At 39.1% G+C, this 21,544-nt stretch overlaps 1 protein-coding gene across 1 annotated transcript in view; it reads right to left on the bottom strand.

The window, feature by feature from the left end:
* TRPM5 (transient receptor potential cation channel subfamily M member 5) overlaps positions 1–21,544 on the bottom strand; it is a 35,848-nt gene that overhangs the window by 12,974 nt on the left and 1,330 nt on the right. Inside the window, exons 3-15 of the mRNA XM_032188831.1 lie at positions 20,372–20,538; positions 17,787–17,967; positions 15,555–15,619; positions 14,209–14,400; positions 12,901–13,000; positions 11,946–12,064; positions 11,016–11,357; positions 9,323–9,454; positions 8,083–8,206; positions 5,965–6,110; positions 5,094–5,206; positions 3,457–3,552; positions 764–1,022 (exon numbers count right to left, since the gene is read on the bottom strand). Coding sequence (XP_032044722.1) covers positions 764–1,022; positions 3,457–3,552; positions 5,094–5,206; positions 5,965–6,110; positions 8,083–8,206; positions 9,323–9,454; positions 11,016–11,357; positions 11,946–12,064; positions 12,901–13,000; positions 14,209–14,400; positions 15,555–15,619; positions 17,787–17,967; positions 20,372–20,538 — 2,036 coding nt within the window. The remainder of the gene's footprint in view (positions 1–763; positions 1,023–3,456; positions 3,553–5,093; positions 5,207–5,964; positions 6,111–8,082; positions 8,207–9,322; positions 9,455–11,015; positions 11,358–11,945; positions 12,065–12,900; positions 13,001–14,208; positions 14,401–15,554; positions 15,620–17,786; positions 17,968–20,371; positions 20,539–21,544) is intronic.

Below are 21,544 nucleotides of genomic sequence, written 5' to 3'. Positions count from 1 at the left end.
TGTAACAAACTGGGATCTCCTTCACCATCCCCATCGCTTAAACAACAAGCGTCTATTTGTTCTTTCAGAATAAGTGTTTATATCTGGTTTTAGTCTGAAGAGGACAGTTTTATGCACCCACAGTTGGCAACATGCTAGCATGCATTATTTCAGTTGTTGAACTGAAGATATTCCAAGAACAATAATTAGGAGATTAGTGAAGTCTCTATGTTTTCTTAAACAGGAAAAGCAAAACAAAAAAAGATCTGCTAATGTTTTGAATGTATAAATATTTTCAAACAAACAGAAGTAATCTGAATTCATTAAATCTTTTTTTTTTTTTTTTTTTTAAACAGTCCCCAGCAGGGTAGAAATCTTTGATTACGTTGTCGATGTATCTGCTGCACTTCCAAGTGCAGCCTGTAACTTCCAATTTATGTTAACTGTGGTGGGAAGTCCTAGTTCTGGGGAGTAAAACCAGACAGATACTTCATAAAGTGAAGGACGCCTGAGTCTTAGCAGCCCACTTGGCTATTGGCTACAGCTGGAGCAAGCTAGAAAAACAAAGGTGGAGCTACAGGCTTATAAGGTGCAGGGAAAGGGTGCTTTGGGAGGGAGAGGTGGAGTGTTTTGAATAAGGTAAGATTTGTATTTCTTTTCTGTGCAAACCTGCACATGAGAGTTGAAATCTTCAAGTTTGCACAGTTCATGCGGTTTGTAAATCTATTCAAAATATTATCTCAAGGTTTATTGCATTGCTGCTGTGATGTTGAATGTTACTGACCTGTCGGATTTCTTCTAAGACCAGGGTAAAAACCCAGAAGTAAAGTATAATTTCTTTAACAGATGGACCCTCAGGTGGAGGTGGTTTAAAATCCAGTAAAAGGACATAAGTAAACAGAAACAGGAAAGCAAAATACATTATAACATTTCCCATAAATACAGTTACAGGGGCACTCCAGAATTTTTTCCACCGAGTAAACAAGAATGTTGCCCACGCTGTGTTTTCAGAAGGGTTCTGCTTTTCTAATTTACCATTTCCTCTGCAAAACAAAAAGAATATAGGCTTGGTGACAATTTCCTAAAATAAGTTCATGGGAATAGGCTCAGTATTATTCTATATAAAGCTTCTTTTAAGACAGTAACAGGCAGATGCTGGTAGAGGAAGGAGGAAAGCTGTGGAAATCAGAGCAATCATGTTACCATAGCAGAAATCAAAGAGAAGGCTTTGAAAAACAAAGATGCATCAGGCTTAAATGTGTATCCTTGTTATTTCAGTTTTGTTGCATTAGATTTGCAACTTCAATGTGTTCATACTACATGTAGTATGAACATCATGCAAATTCTCAGGAAGAAGGAGAATTTTGCTAGTTGGTCTTCATCATCCAAAACGATAGGTAAGAAAAGCAAATAGCTAGTGTAAGTTTGCAAGTTAGATCTTATTTTGGTCCTAGAAGTTTTTTGTAACGGTCACATGCAGAAGTTGTCATTGCTGTGGCTACTTGAGATGATTATTCTTTTGGACCTAGACTCAAAAGTGCTGAATCACGCTAAATGTGTTTCTTGACTACCCTTGATGGAGTCTACGAGAGCTACTGAAGGAATACTGCAGTTTACGTAACTGTGCACACTGGCATCTTGCCCCGATGATTAAATCAAATTGCAAAAGGATCACCAAAGAAGCCTTTCAGTAAAAAAAAAAAAAAAAAAAAAAAAAAAAAAAAAAGCTGAGCTCATAAATTATTCATACAGGTAGGCTTTGACTCTTCTGGAGTTGCACGTGTATTTTGGTAACCAAAGGGAAATTTGACCTATGCATCTACTGTTGTTTTTGCAGTGTTTTCAAATATGAAGTGTTATCTACTGGCAATGGAAATTATCCTGTGCAGAAAATGCAAGTTCCTTGTGTTTGGTAGCAATCTGATCTGATCTTAGCATGAGGTTTTGTTTCCATATAAATTGCTCACCTCTGTAAGTTAATGATATTATTGGATCCTTTAGTTTTCTGATTCTGAGAGGAATGATTCCTAACAAAGGATGTGCATGCTAGAGTATGCTCTCCACCCCTTCCACTCCCCCCCCCCCAAAAAAAAAAAAAGGCAAACAATGACTCTTCATAGTCTTTAATTTCCCCTGACATTCTTGCTAATTATTAAATATACTCATTATAAGGAAAAGTTTCTCATCTCCAGTCTTTTCTGCGTGCCTGATTCTACCCTACCTCTTGCTTGTAAGAGACATTCCCATGGTAACAGGCTAATATCATAAACAGATAATTGCAGCTTTACTGTAAGATGCTCAGATGCTGAAACAACTCTGGGAGGGAGAGAGTCCCTTTGTTAAATTAAATCTCTAAGATAATAGCAATTGGAACACACAACATAATGACCAAGAGTCATAAACCATGCCTCACTCAGGATATGAAAGGACTTTATGACATTACTTACAAATAGTCCTCAAGAGGCAGACATTTTTACACCTATTTTGCAGGTTAGAGAGGGAGCAAAAAGTCATGGTTTTCTTCAATATACCAGCAATTAAATGCCAGAGCTAAAAACAGAGGCTAATTCTGACTTGGTCCAGCACTACATACTGTGGACTGTGTTTCATTGGTAACAATGTCCACATATTTCTGAAGCTCTCTTCAAACAATTGAAAAGCACGTGTTAAATACAAGCAGATATTTAGCTTCTGTTAGCTATTAAGTGAACTGTGTATTAATCAAAAGTTTTCCTGTCCTGACTTAAGTCTTTATGGCCTTACAGGTTTTGCTAAGGAGTGTGCGGTTGAAGGATAGGGTGGGGATCAGAAGTTCTGAATTGTGGCTGTATGAGAGCCCATGACCAACTGCCAAAATCTTTGTGCTTAGTTCCCCATTTCTGTAATGCTTTCTCTAGAACATAAGTCCGTTTTTGTAGTTCAGGTTCCTCAGGGCCAGTTTTGTTTTTTCTTTAAATATAAATGAAGAGGACTAGTATAGCGGGAAGCTGGCTACGTAAATTCCCAGGTACCGCTGTTTGCAAGTATTTCTGTTGCTGCCTTTGTAGGAAAGTATGCAGTGATGCATTAGAGTTACGCAAGAGTTAGCTGAGAACCTTTGTTCTGCTGAATTCAGTAGTCTTAATGGGGATCGTAGTTCCTAAATCTGATGTACTTCAGCTATTGCTGGCTGAAGGGAATCTCAGGAAATGCCTTCTGACTCCCCAGGTATTGACCAGATACTTTGTTCTGTAAAAATGGCCTGCTCATGAGGTGTAAAGTTGTCTCGGGGATATGGTGCTATATCCCCGTTTATATTCTGTATTCCTTTTACAGAGTAACAACAACAGCAATCAGAGGGAGCAGCACTTTTTGAGGAATAATGACTTTCCTGGCCGTTCAGCTGCTCCTTAGGATCATTAGCTGGTCACTAATCACAAGAAGTGTCCTGTTCTTTGTAGTCATAAAAATTGTGTTAACCGATGGTTTTAAACTTACCTATATTCTTCCTTAGAAAGAAACAAAGTCCTTTCTGTATCTGAACTGTCCAGCTCTCTAGGTGGCTCTGGTTCTTTCTTTGACTGTTTTTCCTCACTGTAAGGAAATAAACTCATTAGTTAAAAGACAGTGGTTAGCAATTCTTCGCTACCAAACTGGCATTCCTACAGAACTGTTTGCATATACTTATTTGGGACTTGCTCTGCAGAAAAGCTATCAGATATGCATAAACCTTAGCTCTGCAATTTCTTTGTATTTGAAAGCTGAAGTCAGCCACAAGATTCAAAGGAGAAATGATAATCAACACGTGTTCCAAAACAAATGGAGCGAGATGCTCAGTTTCCTCAAAATAATTAGGAAAGAATTTGAGCAGAAATAGACACCTCAATCAGTCCTAGAAGACAGTACCCCCATGCTCCATTCCTGGATGCTCTCACTAGCACTTAAGACAGGAAATGCCAGGAAGCGTTGGGGTATGCATGTCAACTCTTGCATTTCCAGGGAAAGGAGAAATGTCCTCAACAGAACAAATTTGGAAAGGCTTCCTTTGAATAAGAATTGTTGGGCAGCCTGATCTAGTGGGTGGCATCCCTAACTGTGGCAGGGGGTTTAGAACTAGGTGATTTTCAAGGTTCCTTCCAACCCTAGCCATTCTATAATTTAAGCCCTTCTATGAAAACTTGGCCAATGTTTCACATTAAATTACTTGGATTTGTGAAGCTGATAACCACTATTCATAGGAAAAAAAAAAAAAAATCTTTAGAGACACTAGCAGAATGGAAGTCTTAGGTCAGGAATGGCAAACAAGCTTTCCTCTTTCTGTATAAGTAGTTTAACAGTTAAGCATATGTATTTCTTAATAGCAGGTCATTCTATAGAATTCTATAGATTTCTATCTCTGATTCTCACAATACTTGGAGGTTTTCCCACAGTTTCAGTTCTTAGATTCTTATGACTGTGTCTGAACATCATGGCTGCTTTTTTTCTTCTTTTCTGTTTTGCTTGGTTTCCTTTGGTGATTTTATTTTTTCTTTGAAGAAAGCCTAAGATCCTAGCCTCTTCGTTGTGACAAAAAGCTCAAAACTATGAACTCCAAAGCTGTGCCTGCAGAATACTACAAAGATCTCCCAAGATGTTAAATTAGAAAGTCTTAATTGGTTTCATATGAGTCCTGTGGTTTTAAGCTTGACTTTTGGTTCCCAAGGCTTGTGGCTGCTATTTCTGCTTTGTGATGGTTGTTTTTACTGCTAAGATACTGAGGTTTGAACCAGGCATCCTCACATCTAGAAATAGATGGTGCTATATCTGGAGATATCCTCTATATGCTACACGTTACTGTATATGCTGAACATTCAAGTGGAGCTAACAGAATCCCAACAGGCTTTTCTGTGGACTGTACAAAAAGTGATCTAGGTGAAATTGATATTGGCTTTTGATGTATTAGAATAAACAAAGCACTAGCCCAGTACATACAAATCACTCAGTCCCATAGCAAACTAATTTGGTCAAGAGTGGTGCACTCCTTTTGTTAACCTTCTGAGGCGATATTACTGTATTTATTCATAAGAAATTTTCAGTTTGGATTTTTTTTCATGACTTCCTTTACTTTTCTCTTGCATTCAAATACTTGTTTTTACCTGAATGCTATTAAATTTGTGTAGATTAGGAAAGGACACCAGAATCCACAGATTAATTTCAGGATCTGTGTGCTTGTAGACATGTCACCCCACCATATTTTTGTCAGGAAGGCCTGAAATTCAAGAAAACAAGAGATGGCTTTGGCATCATAAAAATGTAAGTGCATCTACGTTCTGTGGCTCCTAAGACAAGTAAAGGTTAGTCAATGCTCTGAAGACCTTAAGAGCAGGCACACCTTCAAAGCATATGGACACTTTGCATGTCCTTCTGCAGTTTTTTAGTATGCCAAGAGTTATGAGAGAACAGTGGAAAGAACTGTAATTCAAGTGGAATAAAAGAACATCTGTACTGCTGAGGAAGTGAAAGTCAGCCACTGGGAGCTAAAAGCACCATCACTCTTAATTTAGTTTAGTGTATGTGGATAGAACTCAGGTTGTGGGGGTGAAACTGAACAGTAATTTGATTTAACTTTTATCAGTGAGCTTCTCTGAATCTGAACAAGTTCTGTTAAGGAGCTACCTCATATCCTTGAGCAGCTTCATTTTGCCTCAGGCAGATTTTAAGTACTTTCCTGATGGTTTTCTCTGAGCAATGGAGGAAAAAGCACCAGATGAATGAGGGCTAAACATCGTCTTCAGTGCATTGGTCTGGAGGCTAACTGGATAAAAGGGACAAGAGCATTGCTTTGCCAGATATACAGCATGACATCCTCTTCATCCAGTGCCAGGGAGAGTGAAGAGTTCCCTCTCCAAAGAATGTCTCTGATCTGAACATGTTTCATGGGGCCATTTGGTTGTTGTACTATCCTCTTTTGTGTCCAACATCATGCTTAAAGGCCCTGGTGGTAGGGGAAGTGTCTGTAGGACTTACCTGGACACCATCATGTGCAAAGAAAGACTTTGCATCTGCTTCTGTAGCCAGTTGAAGGCAGGTAGTTTTGCTCCAGTACTGATTTTTTCTTACCAACAGAGCAAATGCTCTCTCCTCACTGTTGCGGTAGCATTCACTGAACAGTTCTGCCAGATGAAGGAAATGTAGACAAACAGATCTCGTCATTTAAAAACAAAAAATGAATGTGAGGCAAGAGGGTGATATATGGAAGGTGCAACATCTGCCAGATGTGTCTGTTGCACTAAAGAGTTCTGCAAGGCTGCAATAGTTAAAAAGCCCAAGAGCTAAGGTGAGGTGGGTGGGAGAGAGGAACAATCCTGGACACAAGAATAACTCTGAAGAGGCCAGATGTAATGGATTTGCTTTGGTGGGGAAAAAAACTACTGGAATTGTAATTTTAAAATTCCCACTGTTTGCAGGATGGTATGAAGTAAATCTCAGAACTTCCTCGCTTCTTTCCATCTGCATACTTCCTTCTCAGCTCTGGGGTGCTCTGTTTTTGTTTTTTGATCTCCTATGGAAATGTATTTTCTTCTCAGTTCCACAGACATGTCTTAGAAACATCGGTGTGTCTTATAATCGCTCATCTGTAGCTGCCTTGTGTGGAGCTTTAGGCAGCACCGAGCCAAAGCAAATCCCAGAGGAGATCCTCCTACACTTTGAAGGATGAGTTGCTACACTACTCCCTTTCCCCTGAATAGACTAAACAAAAGGAGTAGCTCAGGTTTGACTCATAGCCAATGAATGCTTTGTTTGAGACATGGATATTTGACATAAAATAGTATTAGACTTGATAGTGTGTTGTGGCATAGATCTATTTCAAGAGAAGCTTGTTCTGGAGCTCAGAAACTCAGATAAATAGTACAGAAAGTCAAGGTTTTCTCGTTAGACAAAATCTGACTTTTTGTCTCTCATTCTAATTCACTTGATTATCTCAGCACCTTTCCTAGGCTAGCCTACACCTTGTTGTTACACTGCAAGGGCTGGGGAAAGGATCGAGTTCACTTAAAATACGCTGATATGCAGACTTCTTTTGCAGTTAGTATGGTATTTATCATTCTTAAAGAAGGTTTGCTCTGCATAATATTGACAGTATTATCTGGGCCAGAAACGGAAATTGAGGACCTGATCTCATGTTTACGAAAGCCAAGGAACAGACTGCTGTGTATTGGATTAGGCCCTCTAATTCCATGACTAAATTGTTGGACTCCTGTGATTATATGAGTGCTGTAGTTTTTAAAATAGTAATGGCCCTGTAAAAGGAGCATGAAATGTGGTCTGTGTATAAATAATGTATCAGTGTCTGCATGAGGCTTCGGGAGCGTGATGTACTAGTTCGAAGGGCAAAGAGTTTCTGGATTTTTACATGAACTGTATTCTAAAGCCCTCTGTTCACAGTAGCATTACCTTCAGGTACAAATTGGAGTGATGTCAGAACAGCAGAGAATCTCATCTGCAAATATCTGTTTTTAAACCAAGCTGAGGAGAGAGGGCTTGGCGTTCCAGCGTTGTGGATGCCTGAATGCTGGCTGCTGTAGGGTGGGGCGGCTTGTCTGCTCTTAAGCCAACCTGAACCTTGCTCGGACTTCGGCAGTTCAGTTAGCCCGCTTTTGGGTGAGGTAATCTCAAATTATTTTTAGCAGAGAAGATATCCCTTCAAAGTTGGTGCTCTATTACGTGGCCCGTACAGAGTGAGGTTGATGTTGCAGGGCAACGAGACTGCTATGAGCCTGGAAGTGTTCTGGTTATTCTATCTTGCCTGTCATTGTAATACACCTTGTAGTAAGGTCAAACACTTAAAATACCAATATGCAGCAAGGAAGAAACTTCTTCCATGCATCCCAGGGGTCAGCCTTAGAACACTGATTTTTCCAGAATGAGAATTTGGAGTTTTAGTCCTCCTCCTGTGGTATTTGAACGCTTGGGACTGGCTGTGTTGCAAGTCTGTTAAATTACTCATGACAGTTGGCTTTTTACAACTTCTTGAGGGTTTTGGTGTGTGTGTTATTTGTTGCTGGTTTTTTACCCCCTACTTGCTTGTCTTCCAGAGTGGCCTCTGGAAACTGTTGATGCTGTTAAATAGCTGCCTTTACTTACCAACAGCGAGCTGCTCATACTTTGCTTCTTTCATTATACGTGCTACTTCTGTCTTTGTCTCCAGGTGGGACATCTCCCTAAGGATCTTACAGGCTGCCAGAGCTGAAGCTACACCCTCCTGACCCTGTAAAATGTAAAGGTATTACCGGTCTGAAATGCTCAATTGGGGATGCTTCACTAATGAATAGCAAATTCATGTATGTCTTCCCTTGGAAGAGCCTTCCCTAAAAGACAGACTTGAAAGTTTAAACTGTCTACAGAAATAGCAGTTTTGATATTTGAGAGTCAATAACCATGCGTTAGTAGTTTTTGTGCCTTATGAGGCTGGTGACACCTGGGTATGTTTGACCTTAGGGGGCCTGATTTGGGGTAGCAGTTGAGGACCTAGAAGAGAAGAATGGGTTATGGAAATAGAACAAAACACTCTCATGCTGCTCAGTTTCCTAGAACATGGCTGTGCTGAGACCCTGCATAAGGACATATGGGAAAGGAGGGAGCACAGCTGATAGAGACACAACAGTAACACACAGCAGAGAAATGTGCTTTCTGGTAACAGGGCTCCACAAACACAAGGTCCTTCAAGGTGCGGATGTGTCTGCATGCACACACTCACTGGTTGAAGAGCTGTGCTGCAGTTTATCTCCCTTCACATGACCCCTTTGGGCCAGATGCAGCTAGCTGGATGCTTGCAGATGGAGCTGTGTCTGGCCTCTGGAGCAGGAGGGGGAAGAAACAGAAACTGTGGTACTGCAGATGTGTGAGATGGCCTCAGCTGTGGAAGGGTGCAAAACAGGAGCCAATTATGCCGGTTTGAAGCTCAGTCCCTGGGACTGTGATGCTGTTGTTCCCTATGTATCCAGCAAATAAGCTGAAGATGCTCAATCGCACTGTCCTCCTGCTAAAGCGCAAACAATTGACCTGTTGTAGAAGGAACAAAATCTGAGACTGGGTGGTGAGTCATCAGCAGCAAGGAAGACAAGGGTCAGCTCTGCAGCTGAAGTTAATCAGCAGTTTCAGGCTGCACTGATTTACACCTGCTGCTGTTCTGTACTACCTCTGTCAGGCCCCCTGGCCCCTGCTGGCATGAGACACACTGAGATGAAAGGTGCTATAAATGTGCATCCAGTATTTCAGAAGCAAACCTATCTATCATCTGAGCTGCAAGGCAGAGCAAAAAACCATCTCATATACATGAAATATGACAATACCTCACCTGAAGGAGCTATAGCTTGATGCTTACCATAGCCCAGAAATAGTTTGCCATCTTGTGCCGGTTTTGAAGTACTGCCCATACAAACAAATCCCTCCAAGGATTTTTACTTTTCTGGTTCATGTCCAAGGGCCCAGGTAATTGCCTTGTGTTTGTTTTATCCTGAAATACGGTTTTCAGAAATTAAAACCTGCTTTGCAATTTCATTCCGTGCAAATGGCATGATCTAAGCAGCCCCTGGCCTTGCCAGCCACTTCATAGTCTTTTGATTTTTCTTTTTTTTTTTTTTTTTTTCTCCTGTGGGTCTGAGGTAATTAGTTCATTCTGTACTGAATCAAAGGACCCTTGTGTCCCTGATATAACTCAATATGTGTGAGAATGTTCTGGATGAAACCATGACTCCACTGAAGTCGATGGCAAAGCTCTCATTGACTTTATTAAGGCCAGGGTTTCACCTCTGGTGTGTAATATCATACAAGACAGACCTGTGATTAACTAATCTGAGCTGGCCTATGGTTATATCAGATTCTGCTCAACTGCCACAGAGGATGTGGTTTCAGAGAAAAGGGAACAGGAATAAATCACACCAAGGCCCTGTACATGACAAGAATAGAGCTCTCTTTTTAGTCTTTCCTTTGAGAAACCTCTTCCTCATGCAGGGAGTATTTTAAGTAGAATGGTGCTTTTTCCTTTAATGCTTGATTAAAAAAAAAAACTCTCCAGAGAAAGTATGGCAACTTAGGTCAAGTCCTGAATTTAAAGTATATTTTAAAAATGTCTATATATCAATCGCATTAATTAGAAGCAGCCAGAGTGGTGTGTGGGTTTTTTCTAAAACAACTTTATGCAAGGATATTTTTGAAATCACTTAAACTATGGCATTCTGTTCAAATTTATATTAATGGTTTGGTTCCCCCCTCCTCTTTTTTTTTTTGTTTGTTTGTAGGGAGTTATTTAGTATACTAAATTGCTTTGAAATCTAGAACAACTGAGTAGGAACACACTGGTATGCCCCTACAGGGATACTCTTAGCATTGCCAATGTTATTGGGATCGGGCTGCTGCTCACAACCATGGAAAGAAGCTTTTAAGGGGGGCAGTGTGATCTTGTATCTGACTTGGGTCCTATTTGCATCAGTTGGTTTTAGGTCAGTTACTGTCAAATTCTGCAAAAGTAAGTGAGACTGCAGTGGCAAACTTTTATTTCTGTAAGATGTTACCCCGTATTCTGTTCTTGTGCACAGGGAAAACCTGCCTAGATTCAAACTTGGATAGTTTTTTGTACTACTGATTAATTCAGGTAAGCTTTAATAAAGCAAAAATGATTGAAGTTATGTCTCAAATGACAATTTATTTTGGAGTTTAAAGAGTTCTGAGATTAAACTAGAACTTTGCAAATATCGAAAGTTTTAATTACTATATTACTCTAGAACTCTGATCTTTACCGAGTTTCCCTGTGCTTCTCTGGAAATCAATTTCGATGCATGATTTCCAGTGCTTTGCAAGAACTTTGGTATTTCTGAGTTTCATTCAAAATGAAAAAAAAGTGACTAATTTTTAGCTGTAAGATTAATGAGCTAAAAAAAAAAAAAAAAAAAAAAGAGAGAAACCAACGTTTTCTTCCATTTCCTTCCTTGTCCCATCCCTGAAGCCAAGAAATAGCCAAAACTTTTCAAATTCTAAATTGCAGAGGATCAGATTTATGAAGGAAAGTTGTAACTCACAGATCTCTTCTTGCCTCCATGTCTGAGATCTTGATAGAAACCTTTGCATGCATCATGGAGAAAATCCTTGAGAACTCTAGAAACTTCATTGAGAGTGAAGAGTGGGTAGGACTCCTGCTGCTGCTGACCTGTGAGCCCTGCCAAGGTCACTTTGCTTTCCTCATGTTTCTTCAGTAGAAGTTTGTAGAGGAGACACTTCTGAGAAATGGAACAGTAGAGTCTCTGCAGACGACTGTATGTCAGGAATTCAGATATGTTGGCCCCATTGTCAATAAATAACTTGACGAATTCTGGTTTGTCATTGATCAGAGCATCCATCATCACTTCCTCCAGGTCACAGGACTAGATTGATTGAAGGACAAGGAATGGGGGGTAAAAAAGGAAGAAAAATAGTGGTTTTAGAGATATTCACGGATGAATAAGGAAGGGAGGTAAAATTTACTGTTAGGACATGTACATTTTGCCTTACAACAGGTCATCTGTGGGTATGATGAGAAAGAGGGATAGAACTATGTAGAAAATGTCTATGTAAACATTAATATTAAAACACTAGCACAACTAGCAAGCTGTAGGACTTGTGATGATGTTCAGGTACCCACTGCACTGGGTATTTATGTAGCAGTTAGAAACAGTGGTTTGCGTGCTTAAAGGTCTGTACAGAAAGAGGTGTGGGGGTAAGGGTTCTTGCCCCCCAAAGGCTCAAGAAAAAGAACGTGACCACTAAATTATTCACCTGTCTTCCCCCATTATCATCTGGGGTGCAGGACGGGAACCAGAAAGATATCTTAAACAAGGCTGCTATGGCTGCCTGATCTCTTAGTGAGGAATGCAGGTATTGCTGAAAACTGAGGCCTTTCTTGTCAGTATGTTTGTATCCCACACCCTTTAGGTTACACGCCGATGGGCCTCTAATGCAATAAAACCTTGTACCTTCCATTCCACATCACCGTTGAATATTTCACTTTTAGCTATGTCCACTCTGTTCCAGGCCACTGCCAACTTCAGTTCATCCAAATATTCCTGGGCCTCCTGACTGTGGCTTTTACAGGCTGGAACAAATAAGAAAGGCAAAGAAATTCAGTACTTTACACTAGTTACATTTAATTCAATATAGTATTGGTAATTTGATTGGCAAAGTTAGCTATTATTCAGTTATCACAGATTTGTAGGTCACTAAACCAGGAACCGTTCACAGGTGTTTTTTCTCCTCATTTAAGAAATATTAATCTAAAACCTCATTTTTTGAATATTTTAGTGGCTAAATTCTCTTAAAACATCAAATTAAATTAGTATTTTAAGAAAGACCCTGATCTGCAGAAAGTGGGGAGGGTGAGGCTCTTGTTTTTGTCTTGTTTTAATTAGCACATGAGGAATAGAATTTCTTTTTCCCTAATGCTAAAGTTAGGCTAGTCTAACACAAATTAAAAGGGCTGGCAGAGCAAGTAATGTATTTCAGAACAGACAGTGAAGGTTTTTTATAGAACAACTTGGTTGTACTTGGTTGATCTGGAACTAAGGTAGTTCAGGTCTGATTGTGTTTTCTGTTGTGTGTGTTGTTTTTTTTTTTTTGTTAATGGTTTGTAAATGGAATAACTGTTACAGTATATATCAGTTCTTCTACTGCCTCTACGACTAAGAGAAGCAAGCTGTGAAATAAAGGACTAATTAAAATAATACTATACAATAGCATGAGATTAAAAAGCAAACACTAGTTTAATGCTAGATTCAAAAGCTGCCAGTTACTTTGTCAATAAGCAAGCAGAACAACTCTTCATTAGAAATGAAATCTTATGGAACAGCCAACTGAACTTGCTCTGGACAAGAATAAAATATATTTATGGCAGAGTGAGGTCAAATAACAAAGTATTACAATTATTGTTCTTACCTTTTACTAAAGCTTTTAAAATGACTGTGTCTAGTTCTGAATCGTCTTGCTCAAAGTTGTGCAGAGTTAGAAGATGTTGGTGTGAAATAATGTTCTGAATCTATTGGGAGTTGAAACAGAAATCATTTAAACCACTGTCTAAACACTAATGTCTAAGAGCCCAGTGTAGACCACATGTACAGCTTTTCCCAAAGAACATGCATTCTAAATGCAAAACTGAGGTTTGGCAAGAAGATGAACATTATTAGCTTTCCATATAAATAGGTCCTGAGGCAAGGAAGGAGTTATTGTCTTCCCCAGCATTGCATAGCACGATAGGAGGAATAGAACTTGGAGACCCTGAGAATCAGGGCATTGCTTTAACTAGAAGATCTTTAACTCCCATTCCTATTTGATTCATAGTCATGCTGTGATCACTAATTCTGCTTTACCTTTTTCTGCTCTGACATTCAAATTCTCCTCTCAGAGTTGTTTATTTCAAAGCATGGTCTCTAAAGCTTCTTTGAGTCATTGATGCCCTTCCATCTCCTTTTCTTAGTGATCTGACAAAGTTCTCCCTAATGGAAGTAGCATGTGGACCTTCAAAGCTAAGGATTACAGTGAGGACTGCAAAGAATAAGTAGTGGGTGAGGTTGTGTGGCAAATGCCTCCATTTGTCTCAGAGGCATACATTGTTCTTCAATCTTCACATGAAGACAATGTCAAAGTGTTTTTTTGTTTCTTAAACATTTAGCCATAGTGGTTTAAGTCTAGTGAGTGTGCCTCAAGACAAAGAATAAAGACAATCTATGGATCTGTTTTGTCTGTCTTTTTTAAGAAGAATACAAATAACCAACAATATATAGGGTAACTTCTAAACACTCTTTGTTCTTGTTAATTTATTCATGCATGCCCACAATTAGGTTTTCCACTTAACAGCTGTAGATCATGAATTAGGTTGCTTCTTTCACAGCTGCACAAGCTCCACAGCTGTGGAGGATAAATAATGCTTCATGTCCTCCAGAAGGACTCTGGGATTCTTGGGTGCTGGTTGTTACTTGAGGAAATAACTGAGAAAGAACAGAGGCTTTGGTTGTCAGCTGAATCACTAGGACAAAGTAGCATGTATGATCAACTGACACCTTGATTTTAGTGTTAGAGAGGTATATGGCATTAGCAAGAGAGCAATGGAGTATCCAAAACTTTGGGGGAGTACATTTTCAAACTGCACTGAATGGAGTACTGAAGCTAGGAATGGTAGAAGAGAGCTTGTGAACATGATGCATGTAATTATCAAACACTGCATGCAATTATCAAACATGAGCTCACTGTTGCTGTCCACTGGAGAATGTCCTTCCACAAGAAGCTTTCTGCAGGGAATTTCTCCTTAAATTGCTTTTCAACAGCTTCTGGCACAATAAGCTGTGGCTCATTCATGAATGCAGCTAAGATGTCAGCTGTACCTCCAGACCCTGCTAAGATAAGCCAGGGAGCAGAATTTTCCAAACCGATGCAAATCCTCTGTAGTTTAAAAAGTACATTTTTAGAATTCATACATGCAAAGAAAATGTTACTCAAAGAAGAAAGATTCCTTGCAAACTAGAAATAAATATGTACCTATTCGTTCTGGAGTCAGTCCAGATTCCTCTGGACTATTGGGATTTTTTTGACTTTGTGGCAGATTTTCCGTGTTATAAGTCCCTGATTATAGTGCTTTCCATGGCACGTGCTGAGTAGCTAAGCATCCAGATTTGGACAGGCAATGCATAAAACATCTTTGTTCATGACTGGTTGTCTGTTTCTTTTTTTTCCCCTCCCCTCTCTCCACTCTTTCCTTATAGCTGTTTGTAGTTCAGCATGGTCAAGTGCAAGAGGAGTGCTATACAGGAATTCTCAGCAGGCTTTTCTGGCTGCTAAACCTAGCTATACATTCTGAAAATTTTATCTCCTGAAAGGTACAGTAGGGTATTTGTCTTCAGCTGAGAGTATTATCAAAAAAAAAAAAAAAAAAAAAGCCATGCTGATATTGACTGCTACAAAGTACTAAAATAAAATATCAGAAGAAGTAAAATAGATATTATAGATCTCCTAGTCAACACGTTCTGGAAGTTGTGGAAGTGCTCAAAAAAATTCATAACTGATTCTTCACTAAACAGGATATGGGAACATTAGCAGGCAACTCTCCAGTTTTTATTATATTATACAAGGTATTTTTGCTCAGGGGAAGTAGGACACTATCATTTGAAAGTGGAATATCTAGAAAACCTGGCCTTGCGTTTCCTTGGAGCTCTGTGACAGTTCTCTCTCTTGCTGAATGATTAATCCTTTCGTATGTCATCTCAAGTAATAGCACAGTATTTCTACTCTACTAAATTTGAAGCTGACTTCTGAGGTTTTGTTCTGGTTTTGAATTTTTTTCTTTGCGCTGTACTAGCTGGCAGTAGAAGCCTTACTGATTTGCCAGCACCTTTTCAAAATGAAATATTTCTTCCAAACAAATATGGTTAATTTTAACATTAATGGAATTCAGTTCTTAAGTGATGTATAGATCTAAATCTTGACTTCATGTAAAGTGCCAATACATGTATTTCTCATCCAACCATTTTTCCAGTAATTATTTAGTATTTATTACTTTTTTTTTTTTTTTTTTTCTTGAATTAGAAACAGCTTATTACCTCAAGTGTGCTTGGTCCTCCATTTACCAGTAAGCAAAGCACAGGAATCTCAATGCTTCCTGTTCCTGTGAAATAGATGGTTTAAAGAAGAAAACAAAAACAAACAAGTGTTAACAGCTATCACAAGAACTATTGCTTTTCTGCTGTTCACTTTAAAAGTACTTCTATTATGTCCTGTTTCAGTACCTAGCAAAACTTGAAACTGCAGGCAACTGCAGAAGTAAGTGGCAAAGGAAGAAAATAACCCTATGGCCCAACAGACAGGGCCTTAGTCTAAGATTCAGGACCGAGGCACATTTACCATAAATGTTCGTGTGATTCCTGGCAAGTAGTTCGGTCTCTTCACACCTCTGTGTGCCTCAGCTGCAAAATGTGGATATTGGCACTTCTGTACATCACAGCACTGTTGATTTAAGATGTTTGTTTACCCTATATACTCTTTATCACTCTGATTAAAGAGCCTAAACATCATTCAGTACAGTCTAATGTGGTCACTATCAATATTATAATCTTTTATTTTTAGAGTAGTGCTATATTTAAAAGAAACGCCTATGCAATATTTAACTTCTTTTATGGCTGCAGGGGAAGAAATGGTGAAGGCATCCCTGTTCATCCATTCTCCCACAGATATCCACTTATTTCTAAATGGTTTATACTGTAAACACTGAACTCTGTATTCTGAAGATGACTGCAGATTGGCCTAAGAGAGCTCTATCAGAACAGCAGCGTCATGAGATTAATGCCTCTTATAGTTGGAAGATAAAAAGGTATTTGGTTCAAACAGTTTTTTAGTGTTTTCCTTTGTAGGTCTCCCAGTCTCTACTACATCTTGCATCTGTTGTGGGATGACTACAGAGATAAAGGAGAACTGAGCTGTAGTTTAGCCATGATTGGCAGGTAACTTGACTTGTTTTAGTGAATGGCATAGTAGTGCTATACCTCTTTAAGGTGCTATTCTAGTTTGAAAACTGACCCCTATGACTACAGAATACTTGGAAAACATTTGTGGTTTTGAATCTTCTTCATTTAGCATAGATTTGGATGAAATTTACACTTCTGTGTGTGGTGGTGGGAAATTCTAATGTTATATTGGGGAAGGTGGGAAGTCCTTATTTGCAAAGAATATTCAAAATACCAAATTTTTTTTTTTGTATGATTTGTAGATATTTTAATAGGGAAATTCTGCATGACCTTATTGAAGTGTTTTAGTTCAGTAAGGTTAAATAGGTTTGCTGAACTTAAATGAACGACACTTGCTTTCTTTATAGAAGATCTCACTGAACTCAGTATGCTCCAGTGAAATATTTGTCAGATGAATCTGCATTTTTGGACAGAAAATTGTTCCTCTGAGATTTGTTTGATCAGATTGGTTTGCAAGCAGAAAGAGGCTATTTTCCAATTGTCAGCACTGCAACCTCTGCCTACCATTAGAGTCCACCTGTGGTCTTTCCCAACTGAGTCACAAGATAAGCACTGTTTGGGTGCATTCCTGCTCTCAGATATATCTGTGCCTATACTATAGGCTATGTAATAGAATACTCCAGTGATGCATGAAAATGTGAATAAGTGAGCTCTTTCTCCTGTGTTTTAGCTGTGCTAGCACTGCAGGTATTACAGAAACAAAGGAAAGGTGAAAGTAATTGTATTAGGACTACAACTGAATTATTTCCATAAATCGCAACAGGAGGCCTACCCCATGCTCAGTTATCATTATAAACAAAGCTCACGTTGGTTTAGAGGGGTATTAGATGCTATGCTGTTCACCCAGGATAAAATGTTATCCTGAAACAAATATGGCTTAAAAATTTTCAGAAGGCTTTGGCAAGTCTTTTCTTCCAGAGTGGGAGCAATTCAAGACTCAGTGTGAGAGGGGATAAAAGTATACAACAATGAACATCCATCTCTTAGAGCCACTGGTTAGGGCACTTAAGCCTGGATTTATTTTCCATCTGTTGTGTTTCAAGGCAATTTGAGAGATGCTTTGAAGGTCAGCTTTGAGCTATGTTTAAGGAGATGCAATAAATGTCAGGATTTTTGGTTCAAAGAGCATTTTTTTCAACTTAAGTCAGCTTAGTTCTGCCTCTTACACAATGACAACTGTGTTTACTTGATCTTGCCTATGTAGATGGTAAACTGAGAACTGGAGTTGCCTTTGATAAGGCGAGGGACCCACATGTATCCCTGTAATGTCGCTAGTATTCAAGCTATAGGATGTTTGTATAGTCTACTTACCACCATACCCAGTGCGCTGTTCTGAAATGTGCTTTTCCAAGGTGAGCCGTAGTTCAGTCGTTCTGTCTGGATCCTCTGGTGTTACGTGATCCACCAAAATAAAATGGGAATGGTTGTGGTCCAGTGAATACAGTGGGCCTTGTACATTATCATCTGATTGGTAATGTACAAGGCTTTCATCCTAGAGATAGGAGAGATGTGAGCATTTTTCTACAAAGCACAGTCTGCATTTCTATGTGCTTCATCTCCCTTTTTCATGTTATCTGTGCCATGACATAGAGCACCACTTTTCAGACACTTGAATAGCCTCTATGAAAAGGAAGGAGTATTTGTTTCTTCTGAAAGGTGCTAGATGTGATAGCCTGAAAGCTGAAGTCCCTGAAGTTTCCCTCTCAGGCTCTGCAAAATATACTGACATTAGGAATCATCTCTAGAACACAGGCATTCGTGCAGAGGTGCTGCAAGTGCTTGCACAAATGTTTGGGGCCATGAGACTAGATAACTGTGAGTGATGCCTTAATGTCTCAGATGTTTGTGCCAGATTTTAGACAAGGGCAAACCTGTTCATTTCAGTAATGTTTTCACCATGCTTAGACCAGTAGATAAGTCAGCCTGCTATACATCCATATTGATTTAAACACAGCTTGGTTTAATTAACATGGTTATGTGAGGTCTCATGGTTATTCTTAATGTGGAAGCTGCATTCTAAAAATGTGACAGAGCACACAGGTACAGGTAGGGATTCTTGCCCTCTCAGCAGCTCTGGGAAGAGTAGAAATGTCAGAGGCTGTTCGGGGGGGGCGGGGGAAGTAGTAAATTTGCATGTCCTTTACAAACAGCTAGTGCCACAAATTTCTCTTGCCTCCCTTCTGCTCCTGTCTCATTGCTGAAGGTTACCTTGAAGCAGTTACTTGCTTTCATGTTTTGTTTAGATGGAGGATGTGCCTATATTCTGCTGCCGTGTAACATTAAGCCTACTTGCCAGAGAGATTTAGCCTTAGATTGGGACCCCGATACACAACAATCAACTTAAAAAAAAATCTCACAGGTATTTTCCTATGTATTCACTGAAAATGTGGAAGCAATTGTTCAAGGATGTTTAATGCGTGCCAGTAACACAGAAATGATGGAGGGACCAACTGGTATGAGGGCTTGTTTTTTTCCTTGCTACTGTGAATTCTTAGCTCTATTTTATACAACAAGCTGTTTGTGTTAGTGTCAACTATAAGAAGAACTGGGTTTAGGTCAATATCCCTGTCTATAGCCCTTTTTTGTCCTAAAGTTTCTAAGATCTAGGGTGTTCTTGGGTAGAAGCAGTGCCAGAAGTCAGAGGGTCAAGAGTGCTCTCCACCTACTCTTTGACAAAGAATTTGAGCTTTAGTCAATAGGGAGAAAATCTAACGCAGTAAAAAGAATGGTGCACTTATTTTGTAGCTACTGTTTGGGAAAGATCCAGGTGTGTTTTGATCACTTAGATTGGGAGGGAGGTGAAGCAACTAGTTTGCTGTTGCCAAAGGAACAAAATTCCCTAATGAGATTCTTTCCTCTGAGCCACACAAATAGGTTAAAGTCTTCCAGCTGGAGAGCCTCATCTGACAGAGCACATTGATACCTGTCCTTGGCAAAAGGGATGGAAAAGAGAGAAAACCAATGACAATAAAATGCAAATACAGTCTGGCAGCCTCCCTGCTGATAGCTGGTACTTGCCAGCTTATCTGAGAGAACTAGGTGCAAGTTCAAAGGGCTGTGTTTGTTACCTGCTTCTCAGCTTCTGTAGGAAAGTAAAATAACACAGAAAGTGTTATTGTCACTACTATACACCCATTTTACTGTTACAATAGTCTGCTTAGGACAGACAGTGCAGTGACAAGAATGTCATTAATTCCCTTTTCCACCTCCAAGTCAATTCAGTATCAACTTGGCATTTGCAACAACTCTTCTGATTTTTTTTTTTTTACTTTTTTTTTTTTTGTTAGTGTGTATTTTATTGTTGTTTTGCATGTACTTTTTTTTTTTTTTTTTTTTTCCCCTCACAAACTTCAATTGCTTTGATCTGAATTCTGAAGTCCCCAGAACTCTCACCAACTAAACAAAGTCTTGTATGGCTAGCACTTTTGGCCCAGCATGTAGCGAAGGTTTTGTGTATTAGACACCAGTTCAGTGACTGTTCAGGAGAACTTGAAATAATTACGACTCGGTTTCATACTAGGATATGCAGTTTTTACAGGATTTCTGAAATAGCTTGGAATTCTGCCGTAGATGAACAAGGAGAAAAAAAGCTTTAAGGCATCCTATGATGTGTGCTGTTCCTCAGGTTCACCCTATTACCAGCTACTGAGCTAATGGCCAATCCTGCCACCTGGTGGATATTTGCAGATTTGCTGCCAAGTTTAATGCACGGGGCATGGAAGCAGTGGGGTCTAACGATTCTTTCTGCTCATTGCTAAGGTCTTTCCCTAAAACACCCTTTGAATCCCACTTTTAAGACAGCACGATGTTTTGCTGCCTACTACTTCCAAATTTTGTAAATGTGAAGTTCACTTCTGAACGATCCTGTCTCACAAGTAGAATAAAAGGAAAAATACCTTTGCGTTCTCCAGAATTTCTCTGTGCTGAATTTTTCCGAGGGAAGTTATTCCTATGGCAATCACTCTTACTTTGGATGAAGCACTAGCCAGTGCGTGATCTCGGACTGCTTGCACTAAGTGTCTTGTTATTCCAACACGTAAAGCACTGGTAAAAATCCAGGCATCTGAAAATATTTTAATTGTTAGACAATTTCTTTGTAATTGGACAGGTTTGTGTGTCAAGTAACATTATGGGAAGTACTAGATTTAAGTTTTGTTTAGATAATTGGATAAGCTGCAAACAGATCTTGATAGACTGTAATTTTTAGAATTGAAAGACATACACAAAATGTAAGGCTTTAACAAGGGAAAGAGGAAATTGTGCCCAAGCAGGTGTGCTTTACATATCCTGCCAGCCATCTTTACTCTAATGTAAATATGCTTATCTACAGTGCTGTTTCCAGACAGGAGTAAATGTCTACTGTCTAAATATGATCAGCAACATCACTACACTAGCCAGGTCTGCATGAGGAAGGGGCAAAGGGATGGAGAGGAGGAAGTTGTTGGCTTGAAATGAGGACCAGATAGGGAGAGGTGAACTGATATTTTCACTTCATTTTGCAGCTATTTTCACAAAGATAAAAGAAGATGTATCATCTTAAATATTAGCCACTTCTTTTCAGATTTCCAGACCTGATTTTTGTTTGTTTGTTTGTTTTTAAATGCATTTCCCTACTCTTGTAATTCATATATACAGCCAGGGAGAAGGTGAGCTGACTTATTTTCTGCTATGTTAGACATTAATGTTAAGCATTAGCAAGGCCCTTTTGTTTAAACTTGACTCTAAATGTTAAGTCTTCTGTTTCAATAATAAAGTACATTTCTTACATTTGCAGAAAACAAATATTCAAAAACCATAAACAATTGTAACAGGATTTTGTTAACTAAAAAGTAAGAATGGAGAGAAAAAGAGTTACTTTTGACCAAATTAAGCTATGTTAAGAGTTGTTTTGTTACAATTTAAAAGTTGGACAACATATTTGGTCCTATCTCTGCAATCTTTCTATTGTCGTCTTTGAGAGAATAACCTCAGGTAATTTTACACTTAAGAAATGATTGCCTGGAGTAATTTGGTTTGAAATAGCTTATTTTTGCTATTTGTAATACAATAACTTATTATAACAACATATA

Source organism: Aythya fuligula, chromosome 5 (assembly GCF_009819795.1).
Source record: "Aythya fuligula isolate bAytFul2 chromosome 5, bAytFul2.pri, whole genome shotgun sequence".
Lineage (NCBI taxonomy): Eukaryota > Metazoa > Chordata > Aves > Anseriformes > Anatidae > Aythya > Aythya fuligula.
The sequence above is the reverse complement of the archived record's forward strand: the minus strand, read 5'-3'. Positions and strand labels throughout refer to the sequence as shown.